General features: G+C 54.9%; 1 protein-coding gene across 8 annotated transcripts in view; it reads right to left on the bottom strand.

Annotated features, from left to right (window-relative positions):
* Positions 1–16,747, bottom strand: part of ARHGEF10L (Rho guanine nucleotide exchange factor 10 like) — a 229,073-nt gene that overhangs the window by 32,728 nt on the left and 179,598 nt on the right. For all 8 annotated transcript variants that reach the window (XM_039912060.1, XM_029064987.2, XM_029064989.2 and 5 more), the window contains 4 exons: positions 15,108–15,194; positions 14,339–14,589; positions 11,860–12,014; positions 4,346–4,491 (listed from right to left, as the gene is read on the bottom strand). In XM_039912060.1, coding sequence (XP_039767994.1) covers positions 4,346–4,491; positions 11,860–12,014; positions 14,339–14,589; positions 15,108–15,194 — 639 coding nt within the window. The remainder of the gene's footprint in view (positions 1–4,345; positions 4,492–11,859; positions 12,015–14,338; positions 14,590–15,107; positions 15,195–16,747) is intronic.

Below are 16,747 nucleotides of genomic sequence, written 5' to 3' on the forward strand. Positions count from 1 at the left end.
AGGGGCTCCCATTCTTAATCCCCATTTTACACATGATGTAACTGAGGCACAGAGAAGTTAAGTGACTTGCCCAGGCCACACAGCAGATAAGTGGTGGAGCCAGAATTGGAACCCATCATCTTCTGACTCCCAGACCCATGCTCTATCCACTACACCACGCCGCACGGGTGGAGGGGACCACCTGGGGTAGGGCCGCTGTCGATCCTTCCTCTGGCTCCAGGAGCCCTGCATCAGAACTTTTGCAATTCCAGCTGAAGTGGAGAGGGGGAAAGCAGAACCTCCTGCAGCAACTGGAGGAAGGCTTCTCCAGGGAGGAGTCGGGGGGGCTTGGGAGGAGCAACTCCTCTACCTCTGCCTTCGGTGGGGTCCAGGAGAATGATCAATTGGTCCTGAAGTGGGACAACGGTGGATGGAGCTGGTGCAGGGTTCCTGGCAAGTGCGGTCCTATCCTCCCTTCCAGGACTATCCCTGGGACCCCCAGACTCTCCAGAGACTACCTGAGGACTCCCCACAGGACCCTCCTCACCCCATGGGCCCTATCCAAATATCAGCTTTAGTACGTCATCCAGCTACCTGGCAGCAAACTCCAGACAGTCCTCCAACTCGAGGAAGGTGCAGCTGAAGCCAGGCCTAGGACCTGACTGCCTGGACCCCTGAGAGGAGCGGGCCTTAGGCAGCTGATCCAGCGGACCCTGTACTCCTTCCTCAACAGCTGGCCTCTCTCCCTCCCCAGGAAAAGAGTCCTCTCCACAGATGACCAAACAAGAAAAAATGGTCTTAAACTGCATCAGGAGAGACTTCGGTTCAAAACAAGGAAGAAGTTCCTGGTTTTTTCAGGGAATGAAATGTGGCTGATGAGGAAGGTGCTGAAGCTCCTTGCCCTGGAGATTAAGAAAAATGGGTTGGAAAAATCACCTGACTTGGAAAGGAGAGATGGGGAAGGGGTGGGAGGATCCATGCTGGATACAAGGAATGGCTGGATGACCTTCTGAGATACCTTCCAGCCCGAGTGTCATAGACGAGCCCTGAGATGAGACCTTGGGGAGGATCTCAACACATTCCAACTAAAAGCTCTGACTGGAGAGGAGAGGAAGGAAAAGAAGGAGGGGGAGGAGGAAGTGGAGGCAGAGGGGAAGGGATGAGGAGGAGAAGGTGGTGAAGGAGGGGTAGGGGAAAGGAGGAGGGGGAGAAGAGGACGGATATGGAGGGTGAGGAGGAGGGAGGAGAATGGGAAAGAGGAGGGTAATGGAGGGAGGAAGAGTAGGGGAAAGAGGAAAGGGAAGGAGGAAGGAAGGGGAGGAGGAGGGGGAAGGAGAGGGGAAGGAGATGGAGGAAGAGAGGAAGGGGAGGAGGGCAACTTGAGCGTACAGGGAGAGGTTCCTCAGTTCTGCTGTCTTGGGCATTCCAGCAGAATGAAGTGACAGCTATAAATTATAGACTGTAAGCTCACTGTGGGCAGGAAATGTGTTTACCAACTCTGCTGTACGGTGCTCTCTTAGTATAGTGCTCTACACGCAGTAAGAATTCAATACCATTGATTCATTGACTGACCTACAGTGTGGGAAGGGAGAAGTGGGAAAGAGATGAAGGGGGGGGAGAAAGGAGGGAAAGCAAGAAGGTTCCTTTCTATCTAGCTCAATCCCTTTCCACAAAAGCTCACTATGCCCTCCTTTCCTATGCTGGTCTGATCATCTATATCATCCATCCTAAATTTCAAGACCATCGATAACATGAGCATAAACTAAAACAGAACAGGCTTCTTTGGGAAAGGGATGCTGAACTGCAGCAAAAGAGATTTAGAAGCGATTGCCCTGGAGAATGTCCTCCTACTTACAACCCAGGAATGGGTATCGTCGGAAAGTCGGAGAGTTTACATCCCCCGGGGAGCTTCAGGGACCAGAAGGATCGCTCTGTTATACTGTACTCTCCCAAGAGCTTAGTACGGTGCTCTGCAAGCAGTAAGCACTCCATAGATACGATTGGCTGACTGATCCGGGAAGCCAGCTTGGTGGCTGGACTGACACTTCCCCGGAGGACCTTCCATTACCCCAGAGGCTGCCTGTTTATCCCCAAGACTGGTTTGAAGTTGGCAAGGAAGAGGAGCTTGCTGGAAGCCGTTGGGGGAAAAGGGAAAGGCGAGGTAGGAATGCAGTACCGGGGCCAAAAGGAAACGAGGAAGGACGGGAGGGGTGTAGATTGGAAGGGTCGAAGATTCGGGGGGTGTGGAGGGGGCAGAGCTCTCTGTATTCAGGGGAGCGTGCACTGCCGGGAAGGCTGAGGGCGGTTCAGTCGATTCCTGTAGGAGGCACCTTATTAACACACTGCAATGGGAATAGGATTCCTGACTGACTGAATAACAAGCGGTTGGCAGGTGGGCCGGCCCTCAGGTAGGAAGAGATCTAGGGCAGCTTGGCATTGGCTGTGGGGAGACTCGCCAGCTTGGAACTCAGGCAGAGAGACAGTACGCTGGGTGGTGGGACCAACCCTGGGCCGGGGAAATGCCGGATCGGGTACCCAACCCAGAGGATGGCAGACAACAGATGCCGAGAGGAAAAGCAGGGAGGAAGATGTCCAATCCAAATGGGACACGATGTCCAATCCAAATGGGACACTGTGTTCTGAGCATTAGTATTATTATTGACATTATTATCATCATTCTGGAATTTGTCAAGCACTTACTCTATGTCAAGCACTGGGGTAGGTATGAGTTTATCAGGTCCGACACCGTCCCTGTCTCACATTGCTTCTCCCATCCCGTCACCTCCCAGGCCCTGCAGTGGTCCGCAAACCCCCTCCTGAGGAGTCAAGAGCAGTCGGCAACCGCTCCCTCGGTGGGAAAATCACGTGCAGCGGTAACCACATCCCCGTCTCCTTCTATTCCTACTCACAACTCGGACACTCCCCGAAGGATTTCCAGATTCACCCCACACCGTGGTGGGTGGAGAGGGCTCTGACGATCAGGGAAAGAGTGGTAGTTCTCAAATTGAGAGAGGAGGGCAACTGTCAAGGGGAATTCTGGGAGGCAAGAGGAGGGTGGTGGCACTGGAGAATTCTGAAGTGCAGGAGATGGGCAATGTTACAGGGGAATTCTGAAAGAGGGTGGTGTTACAGGAAAATTCTGGAGGGCAATATTGCAGGGGAATTTTGGAAGGAAGAGATCCTGCAGGATTCAGAGCTCTGAACTGAGGTCTTGCGGTGGAGGCTCATCTCCTCCCCCTACCTACCCTCCCTCCCTCCCAGCTTTGAAGATCCGCTGCGATGACGAGAAGGAAGACTAACTGTAGGCGACTGTTTTGGGCAGAGCACGATGGGGGCATGTAAACGTCGAGGGAGTCCCAGGATGAAGAAGTCTGAAACCCCCTGATGGCAAAGTCAGGTCCCAAGGGTGTGGAGATGCCCAGTGCTGGACCCTTTCCAATTTCAAAATGCTTAAGGTCCCAGATCAGTCGCCACACGTCAAAGTCTCCCTCTGAAAAGCAGCTGTCTCTCCTTCTCTTATCCAAGTCTGGAGATCAAGGAGGTGTCAGGTTGGAAGTGGAGAACGGAAAAGGGGAAGAAAAAGGGGGTGGGAGGGATGGGGAGAACGGGGAAGTCAAGGAAGTTGTTGTGGTTTCCTTGGCAGAGTTGGAAGGCAGGCGGCCCCGGGAGGGAGGCAGGAGAGGAAGAGAGGAGGGGAAGAGGGAGGAGCAGGAGCCACCTTGAGGCCGTTGCTTCCGCATAGCCAAGCCCTGTGACCCCAACGCCTGGCCTCCTCAGAGCTTAACGGGGAAGCTAACTGTCTGGAAACAGACTGAGTTTGATAATGGCAATGGAGGATGAGAATCTCCAGACTCTCATGATTTTCTCTTCCCTCTGCCCCAGCCCCACCAAATGCTGCCAAGAGGAATTCTGGAAGCCTCAGTGGAATGCTGCGGTGGTAACAGAGCTAACCTCCAAGGCTGTCTGGATTAGCGGGTCCGTCCCTCTCTCTCCTCTCTGGTGCGCGGTCTTGGTTATGGCCGACTCCGGGCCCTTTTTATCACACCGCGAACGTCTCCATGAGCGGACCGTTCGGCCGCAGCCTACTCGGGGAGGTGGGAGGTGGCCAAGCTCGGCCCGGATAGAGCCCAGGGAACCGAGACGCTCCCGATTCTCTGCGGGCAGGTGGGCCGGTGAGAGGGAGGAGCGGGAGATCGGCTCCTCGGTGCTCCCAGAGCAGAGAGGCGGGCCTGGAGCTCAGCTCCCAGAGGGCCCCGGTAGGGGCCGTGGCAGGAATCGTCCCCTGACGCTGAGACAAGGAGTCGGGGTCTACTGCTTGGGTTCTAGAAAGGCCTGGGCCGGGAAGCAGGGGGAGGAGCATCGGTACCTGAGGCTTCAAAGTGGTGGCGTCCAAAACGGTGACCCGGTGGCCACAGCTGGCCCACACCGTGTCATCCAGGCTCAGGAGGGTTCGGATGGGTCCCGGGCCGACCGTCACGCTGGCTGGCGCGCTGTTCTGCTCCCATAAGCCCCCTGGGGGAGGAAATCACAGGAAGTCAGAGACTGGTCACCCCTCAACTGAACCCTCCCCAGCTCTTCGGCCCCCGGACCGGGATTACTGAGCAGCCACTCATGACCATGGCTGAGTGAGAATGGGCGAGGGGAAGCCAAGCCCCGGGGCCTTTTGGCTGGCGCCTTTGTTTCTGTACTTCTGCGGTTGGCAGAGGAGAAGGAGGTGGTAGTCAGCTGTGTGACTTTGGGCAAGTCACTTCACTTCTCAGTGCCTCCGTTCACTCATCTGTAAAATGGGGATGAAGACTGTGAGCCTCATGTGGGACGACCTGATTACACTGTATCTACCCCAGCGCTTAGAACAGTGCTCGGCACATAGAAAGCGCTTAACAAATACCGACATCATTATTATTATTATTAGTCAAGGGAGGTGGGAATAGATGGGGGAAGGTGAAGATACGAGAATAGGTCAGAAAGCTAGTCTCAAAAATCGCTCTTCTTTGTTCTTCCTCCTTTCCCCAATCTTCGTAAATAACTGGCGGGGAAGCTCCTTGAAGGCGGGCCCCAACTCTCTGACATCTATTGTACTCGATCAGAGGCTTAGTACAGTGCTCTGCATATACTAAGTGCTCAATCTAGCAACCGATTGAAGGGGGGAAATGGTTTTCTTCTCCAATTGCCGCTCTCATATGTTTACCGCAGGAGTAATTGACATATTTCAGGTGGCCAAGGGGCAAAAGGTGACCAAAGATGCTATTTTAATGACCTCTGGTTGAAGATATCACGGTATTTAATGATTGACTATTTACGCAGTTGTACTCCCCCAAGTGCTCAGTACACGGGAAGTACTCATCAAATATCACTAATTGATGGACTGAACCCTAAATCTGGGAGGGACCTTGAGAACCATCTGGTCCACACCCCTGCCTCTGTCTGGTGCTGCAGACAAGTCATCCTCGACAAATAGCTCCTGCCCTCTTCTTAACTGACTCCAGAGAAGACAATGTCCTAAACTCCCTTGGACGGTCGGCCCCATTTTACAGAGAGATAGACTGAGACTCAGGACGGAGCAGAGGTTTAGCTAGTCGGTCACTGTCGGCCTGGAACCAAAGTTCTCTACTCCCCCGGGTCCCACCCCCTCAAGCAGAAGGAAAGGGGAAAGAAATGTCTGTGGACTGGGCGGGAAAGACCGTCCGAACCTCAGGTTGCCTCAAGAACCTCATCTGCATAATGGGGATTAAGACGGTGACCCCCCAGTGGGACATGGACTGTGTCCAACTTGGTTACCCCAGCACTCAGAACAGCCCCCGGCACAGAGTAAGCGGTTAACAAATACTACAAAAAAGAAACAGTTGCAAAAACCCTACCTCTTCAACACCTCAGCCCTATTCCTGTCGAGTGCTGCCCTCTCCCTCCGCCCCCGGCGGGAGGAAGTGATCCTAGCCCACCGGCTGAGTGATGGAGGCGGGACTTCCCCTTACATCAGGTTACCAGTGGCCCGCACCAAGACAGCTGGCCCTCCCAGAGTGCCGTTTTATCTGCCATCAGAGCCCCGCTTATTAAAATTGATTTTTCTTTGAAATCCCAGCCGACACCACAGAAGGCCACTGCAGCAGCCTGCCGGCCTCATCGGTATGCAAGGGGGAGAGGCAGCCATTGGGGGCCTGGGGAGGGGGGAACATGGAGGCCTCAGCCCGGTCCCGGCCCGGGACCAGTTAGCTGGACGCCAGGTCCGGGCAGACTTTCTGGGCTTGGAGGGAAAGGGAAGGTCCCGAGGTGACGGTGGCGGCAGCTGGCAGCACGGGTGGGCACAAAGAAGCCAGCTGTTGACTGATTCCCACCTTGACAAACTCCCCATTCCTTCCTGGGAAGGAGCACCGCAGCAGCAGCGGCCTGGGAGAGTACAATCTAACGGAATTGGTAGACACGTTCCCTGCCCACAGTGAACTTACGGTCCTTGGCAGCAGCCCAAGGACAATTCAGCCTTCCTCCTCCCACTCCCCGGTTGTCAACACGTGCCAGGAGATCTGGCTCAACGCCTCTCCCCCGGTGGTTGTTAGGGGAGGAGTGACGCTTCTTCATGGGGATGGAAGGGGGCATCTAAGAAGTATTCACACCAGGAAGAGAGGAGCAGAGGTAGGGATTCCCATCCCTCTCATTCAGTATTGCTAGCTGCGGGGTGTGGCTCTTAACTGTGGATAATACAACCCTGCTATATTGTCCCCTCCCAAGTGCTTAGTACAGTGCTCTGCACATTGAAAGTACTAGAATGTGAGCCCTTACAGGGCAGGGATTGTCTCTGTTGCTGAACTGTACTTCCCAAGTGCTTAGGACAGTGCTCCGCACACAGTAGGCGCTCAATAAATACAACTGAATGAATGTACATCATTGATTGATTGATTGCTCGAGGCTGGGAGGAGAGGTACGATGGTTCCCCTGGCCTCCCTTCTCCATCCTGAGTTCAGCCCTATTAAAGGGGGTCTGGAGGTTCTGCCCAGGCTGTTTGGCGAAGGGAGGGGCACTGGGCCCCTCCTTACATTCCCACATCCAACCCGGCAGTTTAGGGATTTTTGCATCCAAGTAGGGCCCAGGGCATTCCCTGTGGAAGTGTCCAGTGTCCTGGCTCTCTGGGACCTTCCAGCTCCAAGGAAGCTGGAATTAACACCTGATTCCTCGAATTGCCCACTCCCAAGCACAATAAGCAATCAGTAAATACCACCGATTAATTGATTGATTGGAGGGGGAGTGGGCCCACCCCCTCTTAGCAGGGTTCAGGGAAAGGCTGTCAAAGGCCCAGAGGTCTCCACGCGCAAGCAGCCGGTGGCCCTTCAACACCCCCTGCCTAAATTAATCAATTAATGGCATTTATTGAGCACTTACTGGGTGCCCAGCACCGTACTAAGCACTTGGGAGAGTACAATACAACCGAGTTGACAGACGTGTTTCTTGTCCACAAGGAGGACCGGAGAGGACTGGGCCGCTCCCAAACTTGCTGAAGACGAGGGCCCATCCCGGGGGCCTGGTTTCCCATGAGGCACCGGGATTCCAGGAGAGGAACGGTTTGTCACTTCTCCGCCGTGTGACCTTGGGCAAATCATTTCACTTCTCTTTGCCTCCGTGACCCCATCTGTAAAATGGCGTTTAAGACCGTGAGTCCCACGTGGGACGTGGACTGTGTCCAACCTGATTAGCTTGTATCTACCCCAGTGCTTAATACAGTGCCTATCACATAGAAACCCTTAACCAACACCTTAAATCACAACAAAAGAAGGCTGAAGATTCCTCATTGGGAAATCCACCCGTGTGCAAGAACGGTGGCTGCCGATGTGAGTCCCCTGTCGTCCTCCAGTGACAGAGTGAGAATGTTTTCCATTTCTTGCCACAAAATCATATGTTCCCTAGCCAAGGGTGTGGGCAAGTGACCTGCCCCGGTCTTGTAGGCTGCCCTGACCCCTCTAGCTGAAGTTCTCTCTCTATCTCCCAAGAACTAAGGGTCCAGTTCGTCCCTTCCCATCGTGACTCTGATACCAACCCTCCCTCACTCCCCTTCTCCTTACCCATTCCGCCATGGGGCCCTCCCCCCTTTGGGCCACCACAGGGGGTCTCTGTGCCTGCCGGCAGGAGGCTCTGCTGCCTCACAAAGATGCCCCGGGAAGTCTGTCGGAAAGCAGCAGGAGATGGCTTCCTCTTAGCCCCTCAGACCCGACCGGCCAGCCCCGAAGAGAAAGCTTGAAAAGGGTTCACAGTCTCCCTGGGAAATGGTGAGGGTCGGGGCTGGCGTTAGCATGGGGGAGTGGGGTGGCAGGAGCAAGATGCTGGAGCCAATGGGCAGAAGAAGAATCCAAGGAAACAAGAAGGGCCGCTCTGGGGCAAATCTAGGATGGTCCTTGCAGCTCACCGTTCCATCTTCTGCCAAAGGGCTCTTGGGGAAGTCATCTGATGGCTTCCCTCCTCGGTCAGGGATGGACTCCCTTCCTTCAACGTTTTTTGCCTACAAAGATCCTGCAGCCACTGGCAGGGCAACACGGCCTGATGCCAATTCAGCAGGGTAGCGGGGACCCAGAGGGACCCACCCGGGGTCACTAGAGCTCTGAAAGCTATAATCTGTACCCCTCCAACACTCTGGGCCAGGCCAGAACCAATTCACGCTTGGGGGCGAGCGTGCGTACGTGCAGGCGGCCTCACGGAGCTTGTCGATTCTGTGGCCCTGTCCGTTTCTGCCACCTAAATGCTGTGTTTCTCCTACCTGCTTCCCTAACAGAGGGACTGCCAACTTCAGCGGGCAGGGCCTGCGTTTTATTCTTTTTTAAAAAATGATATTTGTTAGGTACTTACTACGTGCCAGGCACCGTACAAAGCACTGGGGTGGATACAAGCTAATCAGATTGGACGCAGTCCATATCCCATGTGGACCACCCAATCTTAATTCTTTACAGAGGAGTTAACTGAAGCCCAGAAAAGTGAAGTCACTTGCCCAAGGTCACACCGCAGACAAGCGGCAGAGTGGGGATTAGAACCAAGCCCTTCTGACTTCCAGGCCCGAGCTCTGTCTTGGAGCCTTTCCCTAGCAATCTGGTAGCCAACTGGTCCCTGGGGATGGACAATTCCAGAACACTGGCATGGAGCTGGAGGCGCCGGTGGAAGTGGAGACTGATGCTTTCGCCTGGAAAGCAGGGGACCAGCTCCCCTTCTCCACCAGATCACCTCCTCCCAGCCCCACCCCCGAGCCTGCCCTCCCCATCACAATGCCCTGCCTCTGATCGTGGCCTCTGAGCAACTGGCTACGGAGCCAGGCCAGCAGCAATGGCTTATCATACTCCACTCCATCTCCAAGAACCTGAGGGCTTTCAATCAGTGTCTCCGGCAATCCATCAATCAGTGGCATCGGCCGAGCCCTTCTGAGTGCACAGCACTGTACCGAACACTTGGAAGCTTAATCCAAGACCTGATTCCTGCCCTCGAGGATCTTCCGATCGAGCAGGGGAGGCAGACGCAAGAATCCATTACAGCTAGAGAGGGTGTAAGAGAGTATAACGCCAGGAAAAGAACTGCTCCAGAAGCGAGTATGAGTCTCGGGGACTTAAGTGTCTGCTGACAGAATGACCGACGGGGCTGGGGACCACCTGTGGGAACTCTCCTCTGCCCTCCTCCCATAGATATCACTGGGCCCCCTCCAGAAGACGCTGCGGAGCCAAAGCTGGCAGAGTCACTCTCCCTAGGCATCGCCGGGGTGCCTTGAACTCACATTCCGTCTTATCCGGGCACCGCAGGGGAGGACGGAAGAATCCGGAGAGAGACAAGCACCACTCGAGGGAAAGAAAGGCAAACCCCAGGAGCCGGATTCCCTTGTCGCGTTCTTCCACCCCTCTCACTGATTCCCATCGCTAAGGTCACGGTCTCTCCCCGGGCCGCGCTGGGAAGGATGGACTCCGATGGGGACCAAAGCCCCTCCCTGGCAGCATCTAGCTCCCCACAGGGAGGTCCATGAGATATCCACCTTGGGAGAGGAGACCCCCTCCCCCAGTGCGAAAAGCAGGACGAGCCCAGTGGGGATGGGACCCCTAGCTGATGAACGAGACAACCACTCCCTGTGCCATGAAGTGAGCCAACCCACCAGCCTGCCTCAAACCCCTTGGATTCTGAAGGGGCCCCAGGTGATGGCTGGGATCTCCCTAGACGAAACTGAGTGCTTTTGATCGCTCACACGCACATCCCACCTGTCTCGGAGAGGGCAGTTTTTTCCCCCCACCTCCTCCCTTTAATTAAAAACTATAAATGAAAAATAGCACACGCTTCTAAGAAGCAATGAAGCCCACCGCACAAACACTCATTTCCTAGCCCTACAACAGGCAGCGACGACCCAACACTTAGGGCCTCGCCGGTACGGAGAGGGAAAAGAGAAACTGGAGGCCGGGAACAGCCTCAGTCTCAACCCGTCCTCGAGCACATGGGCCTCAGACCATCGGCCCCTGGAGCCCCCGAGTCTCCCCCAGCACGACTGGGACCTCCACCCACCTTCAGATCAGCAGTTCAGAGATCGCTAACTCTCCCCTGGGGAGAGCATCGTTTGATGGCTGGTTGAAATGATGATGATGATGATGTTGGTATTTGTTAAGCGCTTACTATGTGCAGAGCACTGTTCTAAGCGCTGGGGTAGATACAGGGTAATCAGGTTGTCCCACTTGAGGCTCACAGTTAATCCCCATTTTACAGATGAGGTAACTGAGGCACAGAGAAGTGAAGTGACTTGCCCACAATCACACAGCTGACAAGTGGCCGAGCCGGGAGTCGAACCCATGACCTCTGACTCCGAAGCCAGGCTCTTTCCACCGAGCCACGCTGCTTCCCGCTGGCTCGTCCGACTCCATCTTGGCAAAGAGATGGGAGAATTCCTCCCCCCATGTCTGGGCTGGACAGAAGGATAGCATCTTGGCCATCTAATCTAATTAGCCTAAGGCCTGAAGAAGGCAGGCAGCTGGCTTTAGGGAAATGGACTAAACTCCGCCTCTTCCCACCTGAGGTCCTTGGAAGTTTCCAAGGGAATGTACCAAGGACTTAGTCCAGTGCTCTGCACACACTTATCGATGGGCATTTGGGGAGAACCCTGAGAGCCACTGCTGAAGGAATCAGGGTTCGTTAATCCTAATGATACCCAAAGCAAGGCTGTGGCAAGGAGGAAGAGCGAAGAAGATAGGGGACAGAGAGGAAGGAAGGGGGGGAGGGGGGAGAAGACAAAGAGAAGGGCAAGAGAAAAAAGGAGAGAGGGAAGGAGGGCAGAAGGGGAAGGAAAGAGGGGGGAAGGGAAAGGGAAGAAAAGAGGGGGGAAGGAAGGGGAAGGAAAAGGGGGGAAGGGAAGGGGAAGGAAAGAGGGGGGAAGGGAAGGGGAAGGAAAGAGGGGGGAAGGGAAGGGGAAGGAAAGAGGGGGGGAAGGAAAGAGGGGGGAAGGGAAGGGGAAGGAAAGAGGGGGGAAGGGGAAGAAAAGAGGGGGGAGGGGAAGAGGTCAGAAGTATGGAGGTGATGAGGGGAGAGAAAGGAAAGGGGAGAAGAAATGGGGAGGGGAAGAAGAGGGGGAGGAGGAAGAGGAAAAGGAGGGGAGAGGAAGAGAAGGGGAGGGTCATGGCTGTGGTTGGGGGGAGGAAGGGGAGAAGAAAAGTGAGGCGGCAGCGTTAAGAGTGGGCAAGGATCATTTGGCCTTGGACTTCCCAGCCCAGTGAGTATTAAAAGTGGGGGCCGTGCCCCATCCTCCCGGTAGATCTCTGGGACCACGCAACGGGGCACGGGCGGCCGACACCTTTGCACCCTAACCCCACTTGGAGAGGCCAGAGGGAAAACAGAGCCCGTGGGACAGCGGTAATGGGGCACAAGGACGTCCCGTGCCTCGATCCTCACCGCTGTTCCTGGGGTACGCGGCCACCGTGCCGTCCTGCAGGCCGGCGAACAGGTGGCGGGAGCTGTGCCGGAGACACAGGACGGGCCGCAGGCCTGGGCTCTTGAAGGTCACCAAGCACTGGGTCCCCGTGTCCACGCTGCCGTACACCAGGATACTGTGGAGACAAGGGCGGGAAACAACCATCAGGGTGACAGAGGAATCCAAACAACGAGGACAACCACGGGGCTGGCTTGCTGGGCGAACTTCGGCAAACTGCTTGACTTCTTAGCGCTCGGTGGCACATCTTTAAAATGGGGCATTGGGTCACCTGGCCCTCCCTTTCTTATGGTATCTGTTAAACACTTACTACGTGCCAAGCACCGTACTAAGCCCCGGGGTAATTTCGAGCTAATCAGGTTGGACACAGTCCCTGTCCCACATGGGGCTCACACTCTAAATCCACGTTTTACAGATGAGGTCACTGAGGCACAGAGAAGTCAAGTGACTTGCCCAAGGTCACACAGCAGACAAGGGGTAGAGCTGGGATTAGAACCCAGATACTCTGACTCCCAGGCCTGTGCTCTACCCACTAGACCACACTGCTGCCGGACAGCCTCGAGGAGGAGGTGTGAAATAAAGGATGGGAGAGAGTTGGGGCTTTGGATGAAAGTGAGATATTATCATTATTATTTTTATTGTCCTTTTTAAGCATTGTTCTAAACGCTAGGGTAGATACAAGTAGATACAAGTCAGGAAGCAGAGTGGCCTAGTGGAAAGAGCATGGGCTGGGAGTCAGAGGTCCTGGGTTCTAATCCTGACTCCACCATTTGCCTGCTGTGTGACCTTGGGCAAAGCACTTAACTTTTCTGTGCCTCAGCAACCTCATTTGTAAAGTGGGGATTCTTTCATTCATTCAATAGTATTTATTGAGCGCTTACTATGTGCAGAGCACTGTACTGAGCGCTTGGAATGTACAGGCCGGCAACAGATAGAGACGGTCCCTGCCTTTCGACGGGCTTGATTAAGACTGTGAACCTCATGTGGGATTGTAAATTTGCTGTGGGCAGAGACTGACTCTTTATTGTTGCATTGTACTCTCTCAAGTGTTTATGCCCAACCTGATTATCTTGTATCTACTCCTGAACTTAGTACAGTTCCTGGCACAGGGTAAGTACTTAACAAATGCCATTAAAAAAAAACGTTGATCAGGTCCAACACAGTCCCCGCCCCACATGGGGCTCACAGACTAAACGGAGGGGAGAAAAGGAATTGAATTCCCACTTTACAGGTGATGAACCTGAAGCACGGAGAAGGAAAGTGACTTGTCCAAGGTTACACAGCAGGCGACTGGCAGAGTCAGGATTAGAACCCAGGTCCTCTGTCTCCAGGTACATGCTCTTTCCACTAAACCACACAGTTCCAAATGAAAGGGGAGGCCAAAGTCTCTTTGTGCAGATGGAGCAATGGAGACTGGGCAGAAACTCAAGACTCACATGGCAGAGGAGCTCAACTGAGACTCATTCCCTGATCATCAGAGCCCCATTCTGCCCTCGAGCCCGCGATGGAGTGAAGAGGGGAGAGAGGAGGCACAGAGCAATCCAGATAGAAGCGTAGGAGAGAGGTGGCGGAGTGGGGGACCAGCAATAATGACCATCCATTTGGTACGGTGAACCACCGTAAGTAGGCGCTTGGGAAATACAAAATAGCTGACATTCTGACAGTGGTGCTATGTCTAGGAAAAGCTGCAATTTTGCCCTCCCTGACTGCCTAGTGGATAGAGCATGGGGCTGGGAGTCACAAAGACCTGGGCTCGAAACCCAAGCGGTGGAGCTGGTCCCCCACCTCTAGACCGTGAGCCTGTGGTGAGCAGGGACTGTCTCTCTTTCTTGCTGTATTGTACTTTCCAAGCACTTAGTACAGTGCTCGGAACACAGTTAGCACTCAATAAATACAACCGAATTGAACTGTGTGATCTTGGGCAAATCACTTCACTTCTCTGTGCCTCAATTCCCTATTCCGTCAAATGGGGATTGAGACCGTGAGCCCCATGTGGGACAGGGGCTGTGTCCGAACCGATTATCTTGTAAATACCCCAGTGTTTAGAATGATGTCTGGCATAAAGTGCTCTACAAATACCATTATTATTATTATTACAAACCTCTGGAAAGCAGCCACTCAGGGGCCTTCTGCCCCAGCCAGAAAAGACATCCTGGAAATCACTGGGGTGGATGGAGAGGCAGCGACTTAATCTCCAGACTCACGTGGGTACATGGGTGCTCAATATCCACCGTGGAAACTTTTGAGCTTATTAAAACTGAGTCCAATGCAAGAGGGTGAGAGGGAGTGAGGTGGAGAAAGAGGGCGTGATAGGCGGACAGACGGTGGGGGGGGGGGGGACCACCAGAGGAAGGATAGGGAGGAAGAGACCGCTGCAACACCCCAAATCCGGAGACAACCACCCCTAGAACCCAGGGGGTGCGGGAGGGGAGGTTCTCTCACCTGCCATCCTGAAGGCCCAAACAGATGGTAGGGTGCAATGGGGCAGGGGAATGGTCAGCGGCCACCCTGCCCTCTTCAATCTTCCCCTCCTCCTCCGCCTCCTCCTCCTCCTCCTCCTCGCCCTTCTCGGGAATGTATTCCATGCAGAGCACCGGAGAGGCCACAGGGAAGGACTTCACGGTGCGAGGCGTGGGCCGGTTCAGGGAGAAGATCTCCACCTGGCCCCCGGCGCCCTCCTGCCCGCCCCCGACCTGCAGGGACAGAAGACCCCCAGAGAAATCAGCGGCAAAGGACAGCCCCCAGCCCCTGCCGCCCGGTTCCGACCAGCTCCGATCTCTGCCGGGGAGGACGGCACGGCTTCAGGCTTCCCTCGTTCTCCCGGCCCAGCTCTGCCACGAGACGCGCACCATCCGCCGGCGTGGATGGCAGCCCCGGCTGACCGTCCGGACCCCGTGGACTCAGGTAGGTTGGTCCCCAGGGTGGCCAGACACACCCCAAATCAGTCTCCGGGGAGCCCTCGGTGTCCTCCCCCGGCTAACGCTCCCTGACCTTGGAGGAAGCTGGTCTCTGCACCCCCGGGTCAGTGTCCCCTGACTAGGAGGTCTGATCTGGGAAAGAGATCCAAACCCTCCAGCCCAGTCCCACTAACAAGTCTGTCTGGACACCACTTTGGGACTGTGGAGAAATAAGCCCGTGCCCAAGGTCTAGAAGGAACCGGGCCGCTGACAAGATTTGGGGCCCCAGTGTCCCCCCCAGGGAGATGACTTACCCAGAGGTAGCCTTGGGGCAGGGAGGTGCTGACCGCAGAGAAGCCCAGCAGGGAGGAGTGCACAGGGTTGTGGACTACGGCTCCGAGCTGGCGGGAAGAGAAAGACGGCAGCTGGGGTGTCATGTGATGAACGAACACACGTACGCCCCCGTCCACACACACCCCCCCCCGGCCCCACCCACCAAGTGGCCAGTGGATAAAGCACGGGCCTGGGAATCAGAAGGACCTAGGTTCATTCACTCATTCATTCAACAGTATTTATTGAGCGCTTACTATGTGCAGAGCACCGTACTAAGCGCTTGGAATGTACAAATCGGCAACAGACAGAGACGGTCCCTGCCCTCTGACGGGCTTACGGTCTAATCGGGGGAAACGGACAGACGAGAACGATGGCAATAGATAGAGTCGAGGGGAAGAACATCTCATAAAAACAATGGCAAATAAATAGAATCAGGGTGATGTACCTCTCATTAAGCAAAACAAACAAAATAAATAGGGTGATGAAGATAGATACAGTTGAGCGGACGAGTACAGCGCTGAGGGGTTGGGACGGGAGAGGGGGAGGAGGAGAGGGAAAGGGGGGAGAAGAGGGTTTAGCTGCGGTGAGGTGAAGGGGGGGGTAGAGGGAGCAGAGGGAAAAAGGAGGGAGCTCAGTCTGGGAAGGCCTCTTGGAGGAGGTGAGCTAGGTTCTCATTCTTGCTCCACCACGTCTCTGCTGTGTGACCTTGGGCAAGTCACTTTAACTTCTCTGGGCCTCACCTACCAAATGGGGATTAAGAGTGTGCGAGCCCCATCTGGGACAGGAACTGCGTCCAACCTGATTAGCTTGTATCTACCCTTAGAACAGTGCTTGGCACATAGTAAGCACTTAACAAGTACCATAACTATCACTCTTGGCTGGGGGGGGGGGGGGTGTCTCTGGTTCCCTGGGATGCCGAGGTGAGTTGATCATCATCCCAGTTCGTACTAACGGAGTGCTCAGTTCCAGTCTCAATCCTTCCCTCGATCCGTCCCTGCTGGGGAACAAAAACCGAAACCACCCTAGAACCACGGTAAGGCCGGGATTGCTGGACGGCAGCCCGGGGCCCTCTCCTCTCAGGTCCCTGCCCACCCCCTTTTTCGGGGCTTGGACTAAACTCTAAGCTCACTGTGAGCGGGGAACATGTCTACCGACTCTGTTATCCTGTTCTCTCCCAAGCGTTTAATACAGCGCTCCGCACAAAGTAAGTATTCAATAAATACCATTGATTGATCGATTACGACGAGACCCAGAGATGCCCGAGAGGGAAGCAGGAGGAGGCAAAGGGGCCCCTGGCCTCGGCACCCAGTAGTCTAAGTCTGGCCCTGGTGTGGCCTAGTGGATACAGTGGACAGAGAAGCCGCGTGGGGAAAGAGCCCGGGCTCGGGAGTCAGAGGTCGTGGGTTCTAATCCCGGCTCTGCCACTTATCAGCTCTGTGACCCTGGGCAAGTCACTTCACTTCTCTGTGCCTGTTACCTCGTCTGTAAAACGGGGATTAAGACTGTGAGCCCCGCGTGGGAACAACCTGATCGCCTTGGATCTACCCCAGCGCTTAGATCAGTGCTCCGCATAGCAAGTGCTTAACAAATACCATCATTATTAGATAACAAGCCTGGGTGT

Source organism: Ornithorhynchus anatinus, chromosome 5 (assembly GCF_004115215.2).
Source record: "Ornithorhynchus anatinus isolate Pmale09 chromosome 5, mOrnAna1.pri.v4, whole genome shotgun sequence".
Taxonomy (NCBI): domain Eukaryota; kingdom Metazoa; phylum Chordata; class Mammalia; order Monotremata; family Ornithorhynchidae; genus Ornithorhynchus; species Ornithorhynchus anatinus.